This window comes from Protopterus annectens, chromosome 14.part0 (genome assembly GCF_019279795.1).
Source record: "Protopterus annectens isolate FY-2018-M chromosome 14.part0, PAN1.0, whole genome shotgun sequence".
NCBI classification, from domain to species: Eukaryota; Metazoa; Chordata; order Ceratodontiformes; family Protopteridae; genus Protopterus; species Protopterus annectens.
In genome coordinates this window covers 442,011,200-442,038,103 of record NC_056748.1, presented here as the reverse complement: position 1 = coordinate 442,038,103, position 26,904 = coordinate 442,011,200, and the positions used below count along the sequence as shown (strand labels likewise).

General features: G+C 39.8%; 1 protein-coding gene across 1 annotated transcript in view; it reads right to left on the bottom strand.

Moving 5' to 3' along the window:
* The window catches only part of CRMP1 (collapsin response mediator protein 1), an 808,535-nt gene that overhangs the window by 309,958 nt on the left and 471,673 nt on the right, over nucleotides 1-26,904 (bottom strand). The window contains exons 7-8 of the mRNA XM_044056207.1: nucleotides 22,363-22,443; nucleotides 19,933-20,001 (exon numbers count right to left, since the gene is read on the bottom strand). Of these exons, the coding sequence (XP_043912142.1) occupies nucleotides 19,933-20,001; nucleotides 22,363-22,443 (150 nt within the window). The remainder of the gene's footprint in view (nucleotides 1-19,932; nucleotides 20,002-22,362; nucleotides 22,444-26,904) is intronic.

The window sequence follows — 26,904 nt, the reverse complement described above, 5'->3', positions numbered from 1 at the left end:
TAAGGCATTAGTTAGAATATTTCTATGTACATTAGACAAGTGTGCACTTATTGTAGCCTTCAGCTTCTTATTCGTTTTCCCAATATAGAAACAGTTACATTGAATACAATGGGCAAAATATATAACATTTTCTGTGTTACATGTAACTCTTGCTTTAAATATAAAACTCTCTCCACTGATGGGATGCCTGAAGGATAAGTCAGTCCAAATATCTGCACAATGAACACAGTTATAGCAGGGGGCAGTACCCATCTTATTCTTAATGTAGTTAACCAATTTCTCATTATTAGCATCTTTATAACAAAGACATTGTTTTAAGTTCTTCTCTCTTTTATAAACAAACCATGGTTGTTCCTCTCTCTTTCTTTAATTTCTTGATTTGATATTAAAATCATCCAATTTATCTTAACAATTTCTCTTACTATATCAGTGTGTCTATTATATTTCATCATATAGCTAATTTTACCCTTATTCTTCACTAAAGCAGTATTAGCTGCAGCATTAGTTCTACCTACAAAATAGGGTTTAGCTGTGTCATTTCTTAACTGTTTAACTATATTCTTAGATTTATCAATAAGATTAGGGTCATATCCCCTACTCCTAAATTATGATGCCATCCCTTACATTTCATTAATAAATGTCCCATCATTGGTGCTCAATCTACTAGCTCTCATAAAGTGGCTCTTAACAACACCTCTACAAACATGTTTGGGATGCATACTCTCAGAGTGGACACATTTAACAATGTGTACCTTTTTCCTGTAAATAGCAGTATTAAGTGACTTATTTTCCTTGGAAATTGTAACATCTAAGAAATTAATAGTGTCTAAAGAAGTATTAACATCAAATAGCAGGAAGTCAGTGCTAGACTGCAGGTACTGAATATAATTCTCTAATTCCTCAAAGGGCCAGTCCATAGAACGATATGTCATCCACAAAGCATTTGTAGAAGACCATTTTACCATTCCTAAATACCATATCTTGTTCCACATATATATGCTGTTCCTCCCATGTAGCTAATACAAGATTAGCATATGTATTTGCGATGGGAGTCCCTATCGCTATGCCTTGCTGTTGATGGTAATACTTATTATCAAAATTAAGCACATTGTTTTCAAGAACACATTCTAATATAGAACAAAATAAATCAACCTTAGATGTACAGAATTTGCCATGTATATTCATGAATTTCCTTAGTGCCTCAACTCCACAGGAATTAGGAATTACAGTGAACAGCAATTTAATATCCATTTTAACGAACAGTACATTGTTGGATGCATTCATTAAACACAACTTAACGCAAACAAAAAATCTTGAGTCTCTTTGGTAAAACTATGGCATAATTTTAACATAGGAGCTAACTGCTTTTCCACATATCTAGAAATTGCTGTAGTAATCCATCTCTTGCCAGAAACTATGGGTCTCATTGAAGGCACAGTTAAGCACTTATGAATGTTCGGTAGTCCATAAATAAATGGAATAACAGGATTTGCAATATACAAATAATTATATACCTCTGGGCTTAATCTAGTTTCAATTAGTAAGTCATATAGAAAACTATTCACTTTACTTATAATGGTGTTGACAAAAGCCTTATTCACCAATGCAAAAGTCTGTTAGTCAGACAGAAATTCACTCATCCATTCTACATATTGATTGTTACTAATTATCACAATCATCCCACCCTTATCAGATGGCTTTATAATTATTTTTTCATTAGCACACAGTGAGATTAATGCATTCTGTTCATCTTTAGTAAAGTTATAAAATTTGCTTCCTTTCTGTTTACTAAAAAAAGCATCATATATATCCTGCTCACACATAGTCAAAAAAGCTTTAACAGTTGGAGTATTATTGGGTACAAAAGTACTTGAATGTTTCAAAATTACATCAGTCTATTGAGCATTTTTAAACAACAGCTTTAAATCTTAAGACCTGGCAAACAATCTTAGTTCAGTAAGTAAATCAGTTAAATCACCTGCCGCTGATGGAAAATGACAGTCCTTTTGCTCACACTTTCAGTTCAATTGGACTCAAAGTATAGTCTGATAAGTTAAGAACATTGCCATTAATAGCTGTTATATCTTCATTTTCTTGTATTTCATCCCCTTTCCTACCTTGTTGGCTGTTTTTGGTAACTTCTGTTCATCCTCCTCTCTGTTCCTCATTCTTTTCTGACTGTTGCTTCTCCCTCTGCTTTTCTCCCTTATTGCAATTGGTTGCTGTAAACGAACATGCCCTTGCGCTAAAAAATCACCATTCACATCAGCAGAAACCGTTGGAATAATCTGCTGTATGTCCTTGGAAGTAGCACTGCCTACAGACATTCTCTTGTCTTCTAAAGTCAGTTGTAGAGTAGGTGAGAAGCTGTCCAAATCAGAAATGGCTTTCCCACATTACGCTGCTTCCAAGCAAGTAGGTGGGATATTCTCAATTACTTCAAGAGATTGGTTGACTGTTCTAACCACACAGCCATTCAATTCAGACCCAGCTTCTTCATTTCTAACTAGTTCAACACAAGTGGGCGGGATATCCTTAATTCTAACATTCAATTGGTCAGCTCCAACCACAACTTGTTTTCCTATTGGACGGTTGACCCTCGGCCATGAGAAAATGTTCTTATTGTTAAAATCATTGATATCACATAACAACTTCTGTCTTTTAGTTGCAATTAAACCATTTTCAAAAGTTTTATCTGTTCCAATAACTTCTCATAATCCATTGAGACTTGATTAAATTGAGGAGAATTTGTGACAATATCCCCCAAAGTCTCTATCTCTGCAGCTAGTTCTATTTCATGTTTATGGAAGAACTCATTCATTAGCTTCATATACTCGGCACTAAGCCGTAGGTTTAACTCTTGCCACTTCAAGAGAAGTTCTTGATATTTATTCCCATAGGTTGGTATTTTAGTGACCCTTAAACCTCTGGGAACAATACCACCTTGAAAATAAACATTAAAACTGAGCCTTTGCCATTGCAGTCTTTTATATTGCTCAGTTTTAAACTGTAATGTCTTTAAAGTCTGTTCTAACTTACTTATTTCGGCAGTAGTAGGAGCATCAATTGAAGCTGTAGAGGCACCTTCAGGAATAGTAGCACACACAGTAAGAAGCAGATTATTGTCAACTGCAAGGAATCCACGTATTTTATGAATTCTGTTCACATTACATTGGGCAGCATGTACTAGAGCTGTAGTAGTAAAAGAGCATTCAGGCTGCATATCCAAAAGAGCATACTACAGGTGATAGCAAAAATACAGCTATACTGGAAGATATCCATAACATTTCTACAAGAAAAATATTACTAGGTGATGTGAATGTCAATTGGTTGGACATAAACTTTAACTCCCCTACATCTAGCATGAACTTATATGGTTTCACCCAAGTAATTAATAGCCCCACACATCATAGCAAGACATTAGATTTTCTATTAGACTGGATCCTATTTTCAGACCCTAGCAAATACTCTACCACAGGTACAATGTCAGACTCTCTCAGTAATCATCTCCCAATCTATATGACTAGACATCTCACACATTCAGTGAAACAGCATATTTATAAAACAAGTAACCTTTCCAAGTTTAACCCAGAAATGTTTATTACTACACTATCATCTATTAACTGGAGATTGTAAAAATCCTCCCTTTAGATGATGCTGTAATTGAATTCATTACAACCTTTCTAAATATCCTAAATAGCCTTGCACCTCCTAGAAAGAGGAGGCAAACAAAAACAAATAATGTAATTTGGCTATCCACAAAGAGAAGAATGCTAATGCAGGATACAGAAAAAGCATAGAAAGAATGGCAAAAATATAAAACACCTCAATATCTAGAAAACTTCAGAATGCTTTGCAATTGTACTAAAAAGCAAATAAATGAAGGCAAACAACTATACAATAATACTTTTCAAAATAATAGTAAACACAACCCTAGAAAATTTTGATCCATTAAAGAAATGTTGCATCCCAGACAAAAATTCAACTCAAACCTCTCTCCCAATAACTCACCACTCGAAACTGCAAAACAGTTCAACTCTTATTTTATAGATAGTATGGCACCTCTAACCAAGGATTCCTCAACATCTAATTCCAACCCTGTCCAACAACCACATATCACCACATCCACTTTCACCTTCAAACCTGAGCCCACATCCTGTAATAAAACTCCTCTTAAACAAACTTAAACCATGCTCTTCTATAGCTGAAGACCTTCCAAGTGAGTACCTAAAAATAGCAGCCAATATCATTCCCTATCCTATCTCAGTCCTTATAAATAGGTCAGTCCAGGAATCCCAAGCTCCCTCACTGGAAAAAGGTGAGACGTTACATACATTAATAAGTTTAGACGTAGAGCAATCTTATCTCCCCTTCCCAAAATACTTGAAAAATGTATTCAAAAACAATTGCCAGATTATCTCCTACAGGAAGAACTCCTATCCCCTGCACAACATGGCTTCTGTCCTTCCCATAGTACTAGCACTGCCCTTCTAACCTATATAGATACTGTTAATAAAGCTAGAGATATTGGCAAGCGTGTCTCTTCCTTACTTTTAGACTTGTCTAAAGCCTTTGACATAGTTTGTCCAAGAAAACTTCTACTTCAAATGTCTGCACTAGGACTTTGTCTCTCTCAGCACAAATTTCTGTGGTTAAAAAGCTATCTGTCCAGCAGGTATAAGTCAGTAAAATGGTACTCCACACTCTCTCCTTACCTCCCAGTCATTACTGGTGTACCACAAGGCCCTATCCTTGATCCCCTACTCTAACATTTAAACCAGCACCCTCTATACTTCCACACAAGGGGCCACCTTAATACAATATACAGAATATTGCACTCTCATTTGCATATCTGACAACATGATACACCTCAAAAAAATTACTCAGGATGCTTTAACAGTCACTGAAGCTGAAACATGGCTTTGTTACTCACAACGCATGCTCAAGCCAAAACAGACCAAACTGCTATTTTTTCCCCAAATCTCTCTCTCAAGAAAAAACAAAATTTAAAGTCCTCTGTCTTGATAATACAACCTTTAGGGGTGATAGTGGATGATAATCTTACATTCAACCTGTATATACAAATTGCGTAAGAAAAGCTCATCAAAAACTAGGGATGTTTTACAGAGCCAAAAATATTTTCTCATTGATGCAACTAAAACTACACTTGCCACTACTTATCTCCCTCCCCACTCTTCCTTATGGCACTCCCATCCTTACTAACCTCCAGGCTTCACAAAAATTAATACTTGAACAATGCTGTAACAAAGTTGCTAAATTTGCAGCACATAGCACTGAAAAACATTAATTGGTTAGACCTGCCACATCAACTAATATATACACAGCTTCTTACCACTTAAAAAATTATCCAGCATCCATCTGTCTGTCTAGCACTAAAAACATTCTACACAACTATGTTCCCAGTTGGTCATTACGATCCACTGACCAAAATCTCCTGACTGTCTACAAACTCAGCAAATCTGGTGGGCATTGGCTGTACTTGTATAAGGCTGCTAAGGCCTGGAACTACTTACCTGTATCCATCAGGTCTATACCTTCCCTTACATCTTTCAAAACCACTCTGAAAGACTTCCTAGTTAAAATCTGGCTCTTTTCTTGCTCAAAACCAGGGTAAACTATATCCCTAAATTTGAACAAGTACCTTTTCATTTCTTATACCTCCTTGGTCTCCCTTCTTTACCTACTTCCTTTTTGCTATCTAATTCTCTTCACTGACTTTCTCTCTAAATGTACCATAAGCCTGTTTTTCCCTCTCTTCATATTGCAACTTCTATTTGTATTAAACCTTTAATTTTTCTAAAACTGTCTAAAATATCTCTAAATATTAAATGATTGTGATATACCTTGTATCAATTCTTAATAAATGTTTTATATTATGCCTAATTTATTGTAATTATTTAAACTGAAGATTTTTTTGTTTTATTTTTGAAGATTGTAATGTTATTGTTCTTAAAATGTTTTGTAATAATTTGGAGCTTTTCTCCCTGGGCCTCCACTGAAAATGGGATCCTACCCAGTTGGTCTTTCCTAGTAATCAAATGTCTATAAATATTAATAAACACATCTCTAAAATATTTCCTTTTTTTTTAATACACATCAGGATTTGAAAATAATGTGCACCTTTCCTGAGTGTATATGGGTAACATTTTAAGGGTTCAGTTCATTTTTAAATGAAAGGTGGGTGATGTGGGCAATAGCAAGATGTTTGAGTACAAAATATAAGTTTGTGGCTGCACCCCTGTTTTGTCAGCATGGAAACTGGTAAAACCAAATGAGACAAGAATGATAACATGTAAGACAGGCCAGAATGTGATGAGTAGAGGCCAAACTGACCAGGGGACAAACTGTTTCAATGTCTGTAACTAGAAGGTAAGTTGTTAATGTACAACAGGGTAAACAGGCAAGACAAGACACAGAAAATCACTTGAGGAATATTCTACAACTTGAAAATCTCAGACAACTGAGTATAAAAGAATCACTTGAAGTAATTAAATATGAGAGAAGTGATAACAGCTGCCACAAATCTGACCGCAGCAACCTCCAAAAATCCTAATCCCAACTCCTGGGCATGATCAGAGTGGCAATTGTGCAAGGATGGATGAGCAAAATCATAACTGGAGGAAGATGAACTTTCAATATTATCTCAGGGAAATATATCAAACCACACTATTGACTAGAGCCATTTCCAGAAAATGATGACAAAAGGTACTGCATTTTTATTGATAAGGCTTTATCAAAGAGGGCTGTGTGATGAAATTCGATCAATATCAGTAAGTGACAGAGGTACGGCTGTTACATGATTCCTCATGGATGACTCCAAAGAAGCGAACCACTTCAAAGTGTCAAGCCCACAGGGGTCACAGACACATTCTCTGGAACATATGACACACTTATTTCAGATGTTAAATTTGTGGGGGAGGGGTTGTATTTCTGAGTAATAATAGTACCTGCACATACATAAGTACTGAAAATATAGCCAGTGCTACATAGTATGCATTTTACATTTATGTCATATAAGTGAGGCTGAAAGTGGTGGGTTCAGAGATGGTAATCTGTGTGCCATCTATGAGGACGATGTCTGTCAGTAATGATTTACTGCACAGCAACTCCTCCTCCTTCCATTTATGTTACAACAATATACAGGTGCTCACTTACACCCTTTCAACTTACGAACTTTCAGACTTACAAAGTTGTCTGTAAGTCCAAAATTTGAATACCGCATCAGTTCTGAAGTTCGACCAACGTGCAAGGGCTGGCGTAAATGAGTATTTTTAGCAGAGGTGGAACCAATGATGGGAGAGAAGTATTTTAGAATGCATACAAGTACTTCCTGGCAGCTGCCCTGCCCTGTTTGACTGAAAGATTGGAGCCTGAATAGCATATATAGAGAAGTGATGTAATGTTATTATTCAGACTGTGGATATGCAAGGAGAATGTTCAGGAGAAGTCTAGACAGACTCCAAGATATTTCAATGATTCAGATGTCTTCAGGAGGACCGCCATTGGGACTGTAATGTTTCAACTGTGTTTACATGCGTTATGCCATTTTTGTGTGCTAAAAATTATTGCACTAGTTTTATTGAGACCTTGAGACATTTGTGTGTAGAGGCTTGACACAAATTTTTGAGGGTATTGTTAAAGGTGTTGCAGATGGCCACAAAAGAGCTATGAGATTCCCAGAGTGATGATGTCATCTGCAATTTGTGTTTTCCTTAACCCACTGTACTTTAATAAAAATGCTTAGTTTTCTATGAGATTGCCGAATTTTCTTTTCTTGGATATGATCGTGCATATTTGTGCTTTTTGGTACTTTTTTGGTGGTTATTGGTACAATTTAGCTGCTTTTTTGGTGGTTATTGGTGGTTCCATTAATCGTCAAGGGTGTTTTGAACTTACGAACATTTTCGACTTACAACACCCCATGAACGTAACATGTTAATAAGCACAAGAGCACCTGTACATTGTTTAGGTGCAGGTTATGCTGGGATTTACTCATTTGGCATGATCAGATCAGAAGAGTGAAGCTCGACTGATCAACCTTTAAAGTGAGTGCATCTAGCCTAACCCACACCTATACATGGTATGCTGCTTTTACTCAATAGCTTACATTTATTTTTAAATCATTTTGCTGTGCTATCATGCACCACAGAAATATTGCAAAACAAAGAACTCTTACATTTTCTTGTCAGTGTAGTCACACAAGCCTAATGTTGTAAACAGTTTCAGATTTGACAAATGGAAGCAAGGTAACTCTATCTAAAACATAAGTCATAAAATATTACTAGAAGAGAAGCATTGTTATGAGGGGGGTTTAAACAGCTACAAACAAACAGATCTGCTGCAGACACTATTCTGTAAAATACTAGTAATTTTTCAATGTATTTACAACTGATGGTCTGTTTCTCGTGTGCAATTTTCTTACAGATTCTCAGAGCACATTTAGCAGCCCCTAATAATCTCCAGGAAAAAAAGTACAGTTGTGTACAATTACCATAAATGTAGATGTTTGAGTTTATTCACTGTTGCAGTCATCGCACTTGGGTTATCTGCCTGCAGGTATCCCTCAGTCAGCCTGAATACCAGAGACTTAGTATTTCTGTGTTGGACGCTGCCACTCCAGGACTGATGTCAGGTCGTCTGGGGTATAAATACAGGCAGCTGACACCATTACATCAGTTTTTCTTGCCCCAAATGTCAGGAGCCCCCCAAATAGGGAGCTAGGTTATGGTGGGGAAATCACCACCAGTAAAAAGTAAATACCAATACCATTACCAATACCAATACCCCAGAAGGGGTTAGTAATAGCCATAGATAGGAGAGAGAGAGAGAGAGAGAGAGAGAGAGAGAGAGAGAAACAGGGGGCTGGAGGGAGGGGAAACCAGGACTGCAACAGTGAATACATTTGAACATCTACATTTATGGTAAGTGTACACAACTGTACTATGTTCTTTGTGTTTCACTGTTGCAGTCATCACACTTGGGTGGATTCCCAAAGCTGAAGAAGGGTGGAGGCAGTCAAGAAGAGTTAGGGCTGGCTAGTATGCCTTGCAGGACTGCTGTAGCAATTCCTGCCCTGGATTTGGAAAAGATAGGCACGTGGTAATTCTTGGTGAAGTTGTGTACAGAACTCCAGGTAGCAGCCTCCAGGATGTCCCTGGTAGGGACTCCCATGATAAATGCTGTAGAGGTAGATGTTGCCCTAGTGGAATGTGTTCTGACCCCCTGAGGGGTTGGTTTCCCATGGTGCTTGTAGCAGAAATTGACGCAGTGTGCTATCCATTTGGAAATAGTTTGTTTTGAAATGGCCTTGCCCTCTGTTCCTGTTGCAAAGCTGAATAATAGCTGGTCAGATTTTCTGAAGGGCTTAGTCCTATCAAGGTAGAATCTGAGCTGTCTGTGCATGACAAGGAGTGCAGGATCCTTTCCCCTTTATTTTGAGGATTAGGGAAGAAGGTTGGCAAATGGATAGATTGATTGAGAGCCACACTGGACACCACTTTAGGCATAAAGGAAGGGTTAGTCCTGAGGGAAACCCTGTCAGCATGGAAAATAATGAAGGGTTCCACAGCCATCAGTGCTTGTAGCTCAGACACTCTTCTAGCTGAAGTGATGGCTAGAAGCAAGGCTGTTTCCCAAGAGAGGAATTTGAACTCTGCTGATGCAGCAGGTTCAAAGTGGGAAACATGAGCTTTTCCAGTACAAAGTTAAGGTCCCAAGCAGGGGTGGGTGCTCTCCTTGGCGGCCTTAACTTTTTTGCCCCTCTCAGGAACTGTTTGATAAGAGGGTGCAAGAAGACAGGTGGCTCGGTGTTGTAATGAGCAGAAATGGCTGAGGCATGTATCTTAATGGAGGAGAAGGACAGGCCTTTGTGGAGTAGATCTGCTAAGTAATCCAGGATAAGAGACAGAGACGGCAGTGTTGTGTCCTCTCCTTTAAATTGAATCCATGAGCAGAACCTTTTCCACTTATCAGCATATGATTTTCTTGTACTGGGTCTTCTGGCTTCAAGAATGACATCTAGCATCTGTTTGCTTAAGGTCGCTGGGGGAGAATTCAAGGAATAAGCCAGGCTGCAAGATTTAGGGTTTTCAGTTGTGGATGCAGAATCTGTCCTTCCTGCTGAGAGAGGAAGGTTAGATTCTGGTGTAGGTGCCAAAGTGGCAGCTATGTCAGGATGCATAGGAGTGGGTACCTGTGCTGGCATGGCCAGTCTAGGGCAATCAGAATTGTCCTTGGTCTGTCCTGTATTATCTTGAGTAATACTCTTGAAAGGAGGGGCAGAGAGGAAAAGGCATAGATTGAGAGATTTAACCCCTGAAAATATAGGGCATCCATTTTCCAGGCCCTGCTATGAGGATTCATGGTGCAGAATTTGCTAAGCTGGTGGTTGTAGAGGGAGGCAAAGAGTTCCACCTCTGGGGTCCCCCATTTCTGGATCAGAAGTTTGAAGGTGCTGTGCTCCAACTGCCACTCATGTGTGTGTAGGAGATTTCTGCTTAAGTCGTCTGCCCGTAAGTTTTGTTTGCCTGGCAGGAACTGAGCTTACAGATGGACTTGAATGTCCGAGGCCGTGTTCCACAGGGCCATGGCTAGCCTGCAGAGTGGGTAGAAATGGGTTCCCCCCCTGCTTATTGATGTACCACATAACTGTGGTGTTGTCTGTTTTTATTTTCAGTTGTCCTGGAAAGATTAGGGATCTGAAAGCTGTCAGGGCATTCTGCACAGCTAGCATCTCTTTTTGGTTGATGTGCAGATGAATTTGAATAGGGCTCCAGTGGCCCTGAATACATATTCCATCCATGTGTGCCCCCAAGGCATAGTCTGATGCATCTGTGGTTAGGGTCTGGGTGGCTTGGGGTTAAGTAAATGGCAGTCCCTTGTTGTGGTTACATGCTTCTGCCCACCAGAGGAACTCTGTCCTTAGACAGGTTATGACAGGAATGACTGTTCCCAGGTCCTGAGAATGTTGGCACCAAAGACTTTTTAAGTACCACTGGAGTTTCCTCATATGCAGTCTTGCATATGGAATCAGCAGCATACATGAGGCCATGAACTCCAGGGCTTGCAGTATTTTTCTTGCAGATAGCTGGGTTCTGGTGGCCATTTGTTTGAAGTAGTCTGTCAGATAGACTTGTTTTTCTGAGGTGAGGAATGCCATCTGGGAAGGTGTGTCCAAGCTTGCTCCCAGGAATACAGTCTTTTGACTGGGTACAAGTTTTGATTTCTTTTCGTTGATGGTGTACCCCAAGGAAGTGAGAAGGTTTTTCACAAATGTCAGGTGCTGCAGCAGCAATTCCTGACTGTCCACCTGAATCAGGCAGTTGTCATGATTGCCGGAACCATGGGGGAGGGGCGGCCCCCACTTTTGCAGCACTTGCAACCATCCCAACTTGTCATACATGCGCAATGACCACACACCTGTTTGAACAGTTTCACGCACCTGTTTGAACGGATGTCTTCACTGCAGAGTTTAACGGCCGTTTGGGCTGTCTTCAGAGGTGTGTGTGTGTGTGTGAATGCCCCCAACAGGATACATCTGGTGGCTAGAGGTACACAGGCTCAAACCCTGTACCTTGGGTGCAGGTAAAAAGAGCCTAAAGTCCCTAGCCACCATCACTTGTGAATTTATGCCTTACAATTTTATTCTGTTCCTCATTAAATCTGTTTTTTTTTCAGGAGCAGTAAAACAAAACTTTTTATGCTAGCAATTTACTAAGATTATAAGATCAGTATTTGAAATGTGTCCCTATTTTGGGGCTGTATTCCCCACATTATTGGCTTTGTTCTGTATTTTTGTGCTAAGAGGTTGAGAGCTATGGTGATAAGTTTGAACTGACTTCACTAAATGATAGCCATTTAAGTTTGTCTTGTCATCTTTCAGGAAACTGATTTAGCTTAGTGGTATGTTGCTCTGACTGTAATGCTCTGGGTTCAAGACTCAACAGTGGTAACACAACATTTTATGCAAGCAACTTTCCAAAATTATACAAGCAATGTTTAAAATGTGTCCCTGGTGTTTGGCCTTTTGCCACCCCCCCCAAAAAAAATGAAAATAAGTGCAAGAAGCTGTGCAACATGCTTATGGCTTACACTACTGTGATTCTGTATTTGTATATATATATATATATATATATATATATATATATATATAATATATATATATTGTGTGTAGAAGTAGACTGTTATCATGGAAATGTTCTGAATAGGGCAGTTTTGTCATTATTGGTGCATGCATTTTGCTTCATTGCCTACTGGAAAAATGTTCAAACAATAAATTTAAAATGCGCTCTAACTTATGTCTAACAAGTGTGCTGTATTATACAAGGAATATAATTTGATAAAGTCAGGAAGGTGTATCAATGAACGCATGTATGTTTCTTGTTTTGTGCGCAAGGGGCCTCTAATTTGAAAACAGTCCAAAGGTAATCTTTATCCACCACTGGCCAGATGCATTTTCTTTGGATGTGGTGTAGGTTTTAATGCTGTTTCAATGAATGTGAGCTTCAATGGCAGAGAAGTTTTAATGCCAAGTCTATTTTCATTGTGAGACAGTATTGCTTTGTTTAGCAGATATCTGTTAGTGTTTGTGCATTGTGCTATAAAATGTAAAAAAAATAAAATCCAAATAATCATTGTAGAAGTAAAGCAGTATGCACACATTAGTGTTTATGGTAAATGGGGTGAAATAGCCAGGTGATGGGACATTGGAATGGCTGCAGGGGGACTCTGGTGCTATATTTTGGTTCTGTTCTTCAGTTTGCATTTGAAAGTTGGTATCCCACAATTCCTTTGGAGTGGGTGGGGTTGTGTAATTATGTATGCAAATTTTGCGTTAATCAGCGTACAGATTTGTACCTATTTTTCATGGGTCTGAATGTTGTGGAGAGATGGATATATACCACAGAGGCTACCACTGTTCCAGAACAAACTATCCATAAAAATAAAACAAAGCTCATCAGTCCATATTCAAATGCAACTTGGATTCAAGGATGGGCAATATAAAATGTACTCCACGATTGCCCCTCATGCCACAAATGGATAGAGGCAGTTCCTAAATGCTGCATCCCTTATATTGGTCCCCTCAAATTATCTATGGAATGATCACAGTTATTCTCACTGGGGCTAATATACAATTATCAGCCATGTGATAGCTAAGACCAATCAGAAAATGTTAATTCAAGAATCAAGCACCAAATGGGAATTGGCTAAGCTTAAATAGTCCTCCAAGTGAACCTATGTTGTGGTAGTAAGTAGTTATAAAAAATTGCCCATTTTAGAACACTAAGTGCCTCTCTCACCCTCCACCCCCCCCACCAGTCTTCAACAGCTTCTGTCGCTTCTGGCAGTCATACAAGTATGGTTAAATTTGGATATTTCTCTGCCTGCAGTATGCAGTGGCTGGAGCAAGGCATTTTGTGAATATTCTGGGTGCAGAAGATAAGCCAAAGGGAAGTGCAGAGAACTGATAATGCATAGACCCTGCCCTGAAATGTAGATACTTCCTGCATGATTCCCTTATGGGGATATGCAGATAGACTTCTTTTAAGTCTAGGGTACTAACCAGGCAACCTTGGCTAGCATACGAAGAAGCTGTTACAGGGTAAACATTTTGAATTTTGGTACCACCAGGAAGGTGTTGAGGATGGAAAGATCCAGGATTGGGCACCAAGAGCCCTCTTTCCTGGGTACCAGGAAGAGTCTGGAGTAGAATCCTTGACCCCTCTGTTCTACTGGAACTGGCTGAATACCTCTGATATTGAGCAGGGAAAGTACTTGGTTTTGAGCCTCTGCCCACTGGTTTGGAGGAAGGTCTGGAAACCCGGTTGGGGTTGGCAGTGAATGGAAATAAAATTTGTATGTCTGGGATACAATGTTGAGGATCCACTGGTCCTGAGTGATGGACATCCAGTTTTTTTTGCATGAAGAGCAGGTTTTCCTCCTAAGGGCACAAGCAATTGGGCAGGGCTGGGGAGTGGAGTAAAGAAGTAATTGTGAGCTTTTTCCATATGGAGGTGGCTTACCACTTCCTGCTTTAGGAGTGGGGGCACTCCATTGCTTAGATCTCTGCATACCCTGAGACTGAAGTCTGGGTGGTCTGTTTCCCCTGGGTCTGGTTTGAGAAGGCCTGGAGGGGGCTGGAAATGATCAGTGTTTGGAAGGGCAATGCCTACTGAATCTACTGGGTTGTACTTGTAAGAATTCTTTAACAGTCTGCATACACTTAGCTTTTTCTTCCATTTTTTTAATAACCTCTTCTTCTTTGGTGCCAAACAACCAGTCCTTATTCAAAGGAGTGTCTAGTAACTTTGATTTGACATGGTCTGGCAAGGTCTGCTCCTTCAGCCAAGCATGTCTTCTCAGTACAGAGCCAGTGACAGCTGCCTGGCAAGATGCTTCTAGGGTGTGAAAGCCACACTGCACTGTATGCTTGCTGACTTGGCTTGCAGAGTGCATAAGCTCCTACAATTCTTTATTTTCTGCACAGTCTGAACAGGTGGCCACTTTTTGTTTAATAAGTTCCATAATATGTTGCTGGTACTTCAGTATGTGAAACTGACAATTCATTGCCCTAATACCAAGAGTTGCAGAGGTATATACCTTCTTACTCCATCTGTCCAAAGTTCTGGAATCCCTGTCCGAATGGGTGGGATTCTTCGCTGTAGTAGCCACCATACCCCAAGATTCTCACTACACCTTTCTAAACATACTGGAAAATATTAAGATAGAACCAAAACACCCTAATACTGGGTGATTTTAACTACCCTGCCATTAACTGGGAAAACTGCTCATGTACCAACACCTTTGCCCAACAGTTCTTGGAATTCATAAATTCCAATGCCCTGGATCAGCTAATCCATAGTCCCACCAGGGGCTCTAGTATCCTAGACCTGGTCATTACCAACATAGGAAATCGATGCTCCACACCTATGGTCACCCCCATTAGACAGGTCTGACCATAAACTAATCACCCTTAACATCCACATCCCACCCCCACCCCCCAGTAAGGAAACCTCCATAAAAAACTTCTCCAAAGCCAACTTCATGCTACTCAAGTCAGAAGTGACAAACTTCATGATACCCATGCAGACAGGAACTGAAAGTTCAACTGCTGAATCCTACACTAAGGCACTGTACGAGCACATACACTCATACATGAATTGAGCCATCCCAAATAGAACCAAGATGCTCTCATCCAAAAAAAAGGAAGCCAATCTGGTGGTCCTCTGCCATAAACAAACTTTACAACAAAAGGAAGAAATTGTTGCAGAAAAGAGGAAAATCCCAGGATGCAAAAAACTCCCTTACCAGCCTCAGTAAGAAACTGAGGTCCCTCATAAAATCCTCCAAAGCTCATCATCATCATCATCTTTCGGCTTTTCCTAATCCTCCAAAGCTAGTTATGAAAATAAAATTGCCAAAGATTCCAAAGACAACCACAAGGCATTCTATAACTATGTAAAAAATCTAAATGGCAATGCTCAGATCTGCTCTGAGCTAAAACAGAATGGCATTAAATATACTGATCCCAAGGATATTGCCAATATCCTGGCAAATCGATTCATTGCCAACTTCACTCCCCTCTCACCCCCTAAATGGCCCATCTCAGTACCAGAAGATTGCCAAATTCTGGTAATAACGGCCACACAGGTAAAAAACACACTCTCCAAAGCTAAGAATACAGCATCCATGGGACCAGATGACATCCCTGGCTGTGTACTACATGAACTACAATATGAACTGGCACCTCACCTAAGTGTCATGTTTAATCATAGCCTCACCTTAGGTTTCATGCCCACTGAGTGGTGCAGAGCTACAGTTATCCCAATCCACAAGGGGGGATCCACCTTGGATCCCAGAAACTACCGTCCCATCAGCCTGATGAGCCTTATATGCAAGGCCATGCAGCGTATTATCATGGAACTTATAAACAAAGACATTGACAACCTTCAAACACTGGACCCCACCCAGTATGGGTTCGTGAAGGGCCGATCTTGTCTCCTGAACCTGATTGACTTCTTCGAATCAGTCTCCAGAGCCGTGGACAAGGGTAAGGTGGTCCACACAGCCTATCTAGACCTTGCCAAGGCCTTTGACACCATCCCCCACTCTGGAATCATAGATAAACTTACTAAGCTGGGCATTAATCCCTACGTCACCCAATGGGTTGCTAACTGGCTTACTGATAGAACACACACTGTAAAAGTAGCCGACTCCAAATCCAGCTCCAGACAAGTGACAAGTGGAGTACCTCAGGGTTCAGTCCTGGGACCACTCTTGTTTGACATCTACTTCTCTGAAGTACAGGCCAACACTAAGGGACTCTGGCTAACAAAGTTTGCAGATGACTGCAAACTGGGAGCCATTATTGAATCCCCAAATGATGTGGATACTCTACAAAAGGGCCTTACAGAAACAGATGCTTGGTGCCAGAGCCATGGGCTCAAGCTAAATGCCAAGAAATGTATAGTTATCCCCTTTTGGAAAAAACATGTACCTGTGAATTACCATATAGGTGGCAGTACGCTAAACACCGAAAGTGTGATAAGAGACTTAGGGACACAGGTGGACAGTGGTCTCACCTTCGATAACCACATCGCCACAACAGTCAGGAAATCCTTCTATGTGGCACACCTCATCACTAAGGGCTTTTCATCCAGAAAAAAGGAGGTCATTGTCCCACTGTATTCATCCCTCATTAGACCCATTATAGAATACAATGCACCGTTTGGTATGTACCTCTCAAGACATCTGCAACAACTGGGAAGGCCGCAGAAATACCTCACTAAAAGCATCACAGGCCTAAAGCAGATGTCCTACACTGACCGCCTTAAAAAACTCCAGCTATACTCTGTCGCATATCGTCTACTCAGAGGTGATCTCTGCTTAACATACAAGGCCATTTCAAACTCAGAGCTGTTGGACATGCTACATTTAAAGAAATCCCAATCCCTCAGAGCCACATGCTCGAGGGATCTAAACCTTGTCATCACAATAAACAAAACATGCTGGAGGGATAAGTTCCTGACCCAGAGACTCCCCAGACTCTGGAATAGATTGCCCATACATGTCAAGCAGAGTGCTTTTTTGGCCCTCTTCAAAAGGAACCTTGATGATTGGATGGGAGAAAGGAAATTCACCCCAGGGATCATGTCAGTCACCCTGCTAAACAGGGGTCCAGGGAAGTAAATAGTGTGGGAAGAAATAGCCAGGGAATTGTTATGGCTAGGCTTGTATAGGCCCTAGGGCTGATAGCCTAGTACCAACCTCTGAACCTATGAACCTATACCTTTAGGCCCCTGGGAAAAGATCTCTGCATCAGCAGTAGGATTCTTCTAAATAAATTTGTGTGTCAGGTACTCTGTAGTACCTGTCTGGTTTCCTAGGGGCAGGAGGTAAAGTGTCAGGAGTAAGACTGAATTCCATAGAAAAGCATCATCCACAACATCCAGGACAGGTGGTATTGCTAAGGGCCTGTGTTGAGGCAGGTCTAGAAATTCTCTGAGTCTTTTTATGGACTGAGGATTGTCTTGGCATTCCCAGTGGAAATGCTCTTGTAAGGTATGGAAGGTTTCACCAAAAGAAAAATCCTCTGTTGGGGAAGCAGAGGGAATGGATTCCTCTGCATCTGAATCTTCATAAGCAGATAAGGGCATGTCTTCATAATCAGAAATTTCAGAGTCATTGGACTCCTGGTCTGTAGAAGTTGAAGGGGACTGGACTCTTTATCTCTTAGCGGGGGAAGGATGACTTCCCCTAATCAGCGTAATAAGGTCTTCAGCCATTCTAAGCATTTGTTTTTGTGGCATGGGAGCAGGTGCATGAACTTTGGTCGTCGGTTTTCTAGCCGTAGTGCGTACTCTGGGCCTAAGAAACGTGGTAGTTTTGGTTAAAAAAAGAAGTTGTTGCTTTGAGTCGAACATTGGTTGAGCGAATAACTGCCTCAGAAGCCGGTGCCTGCTCAGCGGCTCCGGACCCATCCAAGATAGAGACATCTGCAGGTTCCATAGTCGATGAAGAATCTTGTGGCATACCGGACTCTGAATGGGTCTCAGAAGAGGCCTGCGAATCCACTGAAGTGGGCATCAGGGGCTGTGAAAGCACCTCACTGGGTACTAGCGGACTGGTGACTAGCTTAATGGAAGCGTTGTCAGCAGTTTTGGATCTATGCGGTCTGTCTCTGTCTTTATTTTTACTTTTTTTAAAGTATCAGTAGTCGGATGGCTTACTGAAGCCATTTCAGAATACGGAGATTGAGAGCGAAAGAGTTTAGCGACAAAGAGAGCCTGACGATGAATGGATCGGGCGTTAAATAAGACACAAAACCGACAGTGAGGATTGTCGTGGTCTGGGCCTAAACAGGTGACGCAGTAAGGATGAAAATCTCTGTGAGGTATTTGCTTTCCACAGGCAAGACAATTGTTAACTTTTTCTGACATCGGTTAGAGCAAGAAAAAAGTATCCCCAATGGAGTACTTAGCTTTAGAAGACGTCAGGATTATTAAATTCGTAAATGAAAATTCAGGTAGTGGCCGACCGGCACTTGCGAACCGCTTCTGCTTCGGGCTCCTTGGCAAGAAAGACTGATGTAATGGCATCGGCTGCCTGTTTTTATACCCCTGATGACATGACATCAGTCCTGGAGCGACAGCATCCGACAGAGAAATACTAAGTCTCTGGTATTCGGGCCGACTGAGGGCTACCTGCAGGCAGATAACCCAAGTGTGATGACTGCAACAGTGAAACACGAAGAACATCAGTGTTTTACTAAATTCTATTCATGCTGATAGTTGTCATGTTAGACATTTTGGGGGAACAGTATTTGCCCTGGCTGGGAAAATGTGAGAGTAACTACATTTTTTAAGGCTGCAAGTATACCTCCCACAAATCATTTTCACAGTTGCACAGAAGTTTTTGGTCTCCATCTCCACAAATTCTAGGTATACGTATGAACACAATCCATCAGAGAAGCTTGCCCATTGTATTTGGCTGCAACTTCTGGCTGACAAAAATGGTATCTTTCATGAATCTTAGCTGTATTTAGTATGCACAGCAATCATTTTTATGACCAGTGAAAGCAGTAGTCAGAGACTTACTGTTTGAAGGATGCAATACTTAAAATTTCTCTCTTAGAAAAATACTATGGCTGCTATCTGTTTATTTCATCTCTAAATGAGATTTATTTTCCTAAAATGTGGTCTGCTTCTCTTGCCACAGTGAGTGATCAAAAAATTTACTCATGGTAGGGAAAGCTTTCAGCTCATGCCATTCTGTATTTTTTGGTTTACCACTGTTTAATTAGCACTTTATTTTGAATTTATGCTTAGGAAAATATGGAGCGATTAGTCTTGTTATTTGACTGATAAAATAAAGTGTATGACTATCAGCCAATCAGTATTAATCTAACCCATCCCTGAACCAAGTAGTACATTTATCATAAAGTACAGTTTGCTTTTTTTTGGCCTTACCTATAATGCTGATTTTTCCATCTTATCCTCTTTATCCATGTGTAAATGTGAGATGCAGTGAAGACAATTAAGTGCAGAATGAAAACAGAAGCCTGTTATTCTATAACTCATCTCTCACTCTGACTTACTTCAAAATGTAACACAATTGATTATGTTAGAAATTTGTAAAGTTGCTGTAAACATATTGTACCAACAGTGTCTTTCAGCACAGCAAGTTGCAGTCATGCTGAATAATACCAAAGCATTGTGCATTTCCAAAATTCAAATCCAAACACCACAGAATTATTCATCAACTGAGCAACTCAACTGAGCAATATTTACAAATAACATTTAGCCCACACTGCAGACTTTCTGCAGCTCATAAATGGATATTAAAGACTGAGTGACTGAGAAAGAGTGTGCACATTAAAGAGCATAGTTATACTCATGTGCTGTACTGTCTTACCTCTTCAGGTCTGCTTAGGGCATGTCCCTCTGGTCCTGTGATTCCCATTTCTAGGATTCGTTTTTGTTCCTGTATAAAAGCAAAGAGTACACCCATGAAAACAGGAAAGAAAAAAAAAAAAGCATAACTTTCTTGTCAACTCATATCCTCTGTGCCAGAATGGCATATTGTCATACTGTAAAACATTAGCCCTATTAATATTCTGAGAAGTAGTTAACCACAAATTCTAGATATTATGTTATCAGCTTCTGTTTCTGAAAGTGATTGATAAATTAATATTTGGAAACAGAAGGCCTGTATTCATAGCAGTGGGAATGTGAACTACAGAAAACACCAACACATTTTTCAAGGGGCTTGATACTGACTCTGATAACACTGTCCGTACTGTCAAAACATGACAACTCAGTAAACTATATTATAGTTAACTGTACTGTTGGTCCATCTGGCCCTACTTATACTTTTCAGGCTTAACATACTGCAACAATCTGTCACCAGAAATAATGGTTTCTTATAAAGCAAGAAGATTATGCAAAACACCACTGTATGTTTCTATGTATATTATGATGAGGCTTCCGCATTAATTTTCATGACAGCGATTATATAACTTGGATATGGTACCTGCCAGAAACATGTAAGTATTTGGCATATAAGAACCTCTGAGTCCACTTAGTCTGCTTTTTAACCAGTTGTTTTGGCACAACATCTCCTTTATACTTATATGAAATGCTGAGGGTCATGACTGCCTTTAAATCACTGAATTCTACTGATAGAGAATTCCAAGCAGATACCACCCCTTTGAGAAACAAGGCTTTGTCATATCCTTCCTGAGTACAGAGTTTCTTTTATCATCATTCTAACTTTTTATACCTCTTTCACAGAAAAAAAAGATCCCTTATTGTACCTTACCAATCATTGTGAGGTATTTTAAGTGGATATCAGGTCAACTCACTCTTGTTTATACTGGTTGTTCTCCTGTTCACAGATGTATAATGTACCTTTTCCTCTTTCCTTCTTTCAGTTTTTGTACTTATATATATAACGTGCCCACCCCATTCTTATGGTGTATTTCACATTATATAGTAACAGTAAGATCACAGCCCAGTCAATATTTTACCCACTATTTTCAAAGCCTTTAGTACTATACCCACTAACATTCTCAAATACTTTCAGTATTCCTTTTCTACAAGTTTTAATTATAACAGTGTCCCATATTTTCTGTTTGAGAATCTCACTTTACTTCCATATGTTTGCAATAATCTTGAGTGCTACAAACGTCATCACTGTCAGCAGAAGTAGGGAAGAATTTGGAATGGACTGGACTCTATGCACAATATCAAAGCGTACTGAAGAAAGGTGGCACATCAATTCCAGACTGAAATTAAATGTTTTAATGTATAATGTATGCATTCCAAAAAAATTTCATTTTCTGACATATCCAAAACATAATGTGTAAGTCTGCTTGTTCATCTTTGCAGCATCTATGGCAGTTTGGATGATGATCTTACAGAAACTCACTAGTTTCGCTCATATTTCCCATATCTTATTTACATCCTGCTAGTAAAGAACAACTTTACACAAATTAACTTTATGACACTGAGATATCAGTGACACTAAGTGGCTATCTGACTGAAAAAAAGCTGACCTTTCCCCATCATAATTTATCTTTGCTGAAGTGCACACACACACATATGTATTATTTATATATATATATATATATATATATATACACACACACACACACACACACACACACACACACACACACACACACACACACACACACACACACACACACACGTATGCAGTCAGTGTCTCACTGTTTTGGTCGATAAATGAAGACTGACAGTCACAAGACACTGCAAATTCCCTTATAGTCTGCTATGTTACTCTAGTTTCCTCCCACATTCCAAAAACATGCAGTAGCTGGGATGGACACTCTAAATTGGCCATAGGTGAGTATGTGCATGTGAGTGTGTGGTATAGAAGAACTACTGCAGCAGGGCTGGCCACTCAGTGGACTGAACCTTGGCTCTAGTTGATTGTCACTGTTGAAGTGACACTGACCCCATGTGCAAAAGTGGGGAAAGGGAAGATGGATGAATGGATGGATGGATGTTACCGGGCTGTATCGTGTGAAACTGTGCAGAAGTTTGATTAAATCACTTCTGCATTACAATGAGACTGTGAGGACTGCTACATCTCAGCCAAAGGTCTGTTTTTGTTCCAGTTCTTCAGAAGTATTACTCCTTATACAATAACATTTTCTCTGCGGAGCATTATTTCTTTTGCTACAATACAGAGTCAATTAAATGTTAATAGCAATAGCTGCACATTTTTCTTTTACAGTCCTGCTCAAACCTCATTTGATGTCTCAAATATGTCAAGGCAAAGAAATCAGTGCATAAAAAATGAATTGTATTTTTCACGTACCTGAGCTATTAAGTCTCCATTTTCAGCATGGACCTGAATGACAGCTCCAAGACTTTTAAGAAAACTAAATGCTTCATAGAGCTGCAAAATAAAAAAATAAAAACAAGCTATTAGTTTATTTCTTTATCAGACTGTTACAAAAGTCATTAAAGGAAAGGATCTTGCTAAAGTAATGTATGTGAAAGACAGTTCAGTCCCTTAAATGGACATATTGAATTCACTGTGACATACTGATATACAATTCGCTCAAATTTATTATTTACAGATATTATAATTACTTTTCCCATGAATATAAAAATAGAAGAGGAAATGATTTACAGCATATATTGATGAATACGAATACACAGATAAATAAATGTTATCCCCTCAAAAAAATAAAATAAAATAAGTAAAACAGATGGGAAGCAAACAATCTTTTGTGCCATTTGTACTGGGCCAGATTCATATTCATTGTACACCATGGAATAGGGTTGGTATGTATTAGAAAAACACATACTAAGCCCCAAGTGATATGTAAAAAGGGTTACACATTTAGCTAAGTCATTGTACTCGGATCTACCTGTATATCTCCTGAACTCCACAGTTACGTTCGTGATTTAGAACCAAAACAACAAATGTGTACCAACTGGCACAACCTACAAAACATATAGGGGCAGGACTGTACTCCAGCATTTGAGATTCATAGGTTCATATTTAGTTACTAGGCTGGCAGTCCAGGGGACCATTCAAAAGGTTAGCCCAAACTCCCAGTTGCACTGAAGATCTTGTGGCTTGCTCAAGGTCACACAGTAGGCAAACAAGAGCTGTGGGAATCATAACCTGTGTTATGGGAACTATAGCCCACAGCCTTAAACCTCTGTGGCAACTGCCAGAATGTTTAAAAAAACTCTTGCCCTTCCACGTTTTAGAGAAGTGGAAGCCACAGGCCATGGTAAGATTTGAACCCAAAATTCCTGGTTTATAGCAACAGTGCTCTAACCCCTGACCTAGAGAGCCAGACAGCCAGAAAGCACCCACTTCCAATGAGATTTGAACTCAAATCATTGGATCCAGAGACTAAGGAGCTAGCCACTATACCATGGAACCACATAAAACAGATGTGAGAACCACTAGACCACAGAAGCTCGTTTTAAAGACAAGTGTGGAAGATTCAAACTGGGCAGCCACGGTGGTGCAGCAGTTAGTGTTGTTGCCTCACAGCAAGAAGTTTCCTGGTTTGATCCTTGGCTGGGGTGTCTTCTGTGCGGAGTCTGCATGTCCTCCCTGTGATCGCGTGGGTTTCCTCCGGGTGCTCCGGTTTCCTCCCACATCCCAAAGACATGCTTGCTGTAGGTGGATTGGACACTCTAAATTGGCCCTAGGTGTGAATGCATGTGTGTGTGTGCCTTCTGTGGAAGGTTGGGTGCCATGCTGGTAACTCGACACTGTAAAACTCCACTGCCAATCATGAGCGGACAGGTGATCTGCTGTGGCAACCCCTAACCGGAACCCAAAAGCCAGAAGAAGAAATTGAAGATTCAAACTCAGACCACTGGATTCAAACTCCAGAGTGCTAAGCATTACACCATGGAACCAGATAAAGCAAACTATCCCTAATGTGGATTCAAACCCTGCACTTCTTCTGCAGTTTGTCAGGGCATACTTCATTAGCACATGCAGACATTTGTTGTTGTAATGCCAAACGTGACTGACCTTCCAACTTTGCTGATGTGCTTCCTGCTTATATAGTATACAAAGAGATAAGCAACAACATCACTACAAACTGAAAGGTCTACCAGGTACAGAGTCTATTGTGGTTTAGGCAAACCTGATATTATAACCACAAACATTCCTCATCAACAGCAGTGATGCTGCAAAACCTCAGCCAATGGGTGCAGGCAGTTTAATGGATTCCCCTCATTTCAATATATGGTAATAATAGTCATAGACAATAAGCTACATATATTAATGGGTCACCCTTACCTATGATTGTAGAGAACTGGAGATCTCATATGCAGTAAAAACAACTGTTGTTGACAATACGTCACTAGATTAAACCGCTGTTGAAAACTATCTTAGAAGGTACTGCACAACAATTTTTGATTGCTATTATATTATTTGCTGTGAAATACGTAAGAGACCAAGCAATAACTGCAAGGGCTTTCCATTTTCTGCTTTATTTTCTTATATGTAAGTGATACAGATTGTATTTGTAGGTATATTACAAACTGAAAAAATGAAGAAATAAAAAAAAGATTTGGAAATGAAAGGCAAAAGCTGTCCTAAAAACTTGTCAGAGCTTTGAATACAGCTCAGATTCTTTCAGACTAGTGTAAAGTGAACTTTTTTGATGGTCTCATCTTCTTTAACAGTATTTATTATACTGTTACTAAAATTAACTCCAACTCTGATGACTAAAGCCTTCAAAGAAGTTAGAGAATACCAAATCAAACTGATTTAAAAGTACATATCAATTAACTTACTCCAAAGGAATATAGGCAATTAAATAATCAAGATGGTTAAACAAAATAATTCCATTTTATAATAAATAACTCCATTTTATCTGTTGGTTAAGACCAACATGGAATAAAGTCCCATACTTTAAAATAAAAACTTAACATTGCATACACATTCCATAGGGGCACTTTACAAAGTAACACATTTATGTCTTTAACCTTTCCTCTTTGCTCAGCATTCATATGTTGGACAATATAATTGACAAGCGAGTTACTCTGAATGTCTCATAAGTGCTTGATTATTTTATTGTTCTTCCAATATACCACTTTGCAGGCATACAGGTACATTTTATTTTATATACAACATTCATAGTCAAAAAGGCACTTGCATTGTATAGTATATGAATATTTATATATACAACTCTGGGATTTCTGCATGCCCATATTACTTAATGCTACTGGCCTTCATTTATTTGCTGTATCTAACTTTGCAAATTCATTTTGTTGTGATATAAAAATATAAGGCAAACTGTATATCAGACCTTTACATGCATTGCTCTTGAGGTTATTTGAGTTTCATCCTAATTTAGACCACAACGACTGTGCCATGAACAACTCCTGTGTACTGTGCATGGAGTTTCTGTATTAAACTAGCAGTGTGGTTGTATTTAGCATCTACACGTTATGTTCTTCCTAACTTAGTACAGGATATAGATACAATATGGATTTTTTGAAGGAGTTGTTTTCAGGCAATCTAAAAAAGTAATCTGTATTGTAAGCCATATGTGTTTCTGACTTAAATGTTTCACTTAAATTTCTCTGTCAAGTCTTAGAACTGTTCTACTTGCAATCTATACAGCCTATACTCTATCTGAAAAGCTCAGCACTTGCTCCTAAAGCATTTATTTATACAAGTAAAGCACTCTTAAACAAAAGAAAGTACTTCATTCACCTAAATTCCCTTGAGTACCCATTTCCCCATAGGTCCTTTCTGACTAAGTTACACAGCAATCTTTTTCACTATTTCTAGCATGTCGAAGGGTCAGTTGCTAGCGTCCTCTCCTGTTCAGCTGGTGAATCTGGGAATCTTGAGGCAATGTTACAATTGCCTCATGTACACAGACAACCCTCTCCTCCTCCCAACAAATACAAATATATGCGAGAAATGCAACTATATAGCCAAACTGGAGGCTGAGCTCCCTCAATTCAGTACTGGCAAGACCAGTCAGGAGGATAAGGTAACCACGCACACCACAAACCCAGTCTCACATAGAACTATCACAATTGCAAACCAAACACATAAACACACAAAAACATACTCGGAGGCGCTGATTAAAAATCTACCAAAACAACAGAGGCCTCCAAAGCAGACACCCAAGCAACCGCCATCTCAAGACATAGCACATGCAACACATAGTTCACATAGTCAGTGTGTTAAACAGCCACAGCCCTTAAGGCCAAACAACATGCCAGACACACTTGTAATAGGTGACTCCATAGTCAGACACACTGACGTACCGCTCACCAGACTGAACAAGGAGAGGGTCACAGTAAGCTGCCTGTCGGGAGCTAAAATCCGCCACATAACACAAGCACTCAGGTCACTCCACAGCAAGTACAAATATGACTCAGTCATTGTACATGCCGGTGTGAATGACCTGAGACGTACCTCCCTGGACTACATGAAAAGAGACATAGAGGAGCTCTCTGATTATGTAGCCCAGGCCGGTATGACCCTGACCCTGAGCAGCATCTTACCCTCACCAAGAATGATGCCACAGTACAAAGACAAAATGATCAGTTTTAACAATTGGCTTAATTACTGGTGTCATTCTAAGGGGATCCAATGTCTGTCTGCTTGGGATGACATGCTTGACAAGCCACGCTGCTTCGCAAGGGATGGCTTGCACCTGTCACCCCTGGGCTTCCGGATATTGGCCAAGGCTCTTGCCACCCCCATAGTGCCTTTTTTAGGCAAGGCTCAAAGGACAAACTTACCTCCCTAGAAAACACAAGTGGAAAAAAACTAAGGGTAATGCTGCTCAATGCCAGAAGTCTAAACCTCAAGATGCACGCCCTCGAAGCCCTTCTCAGTATGGAGAACATC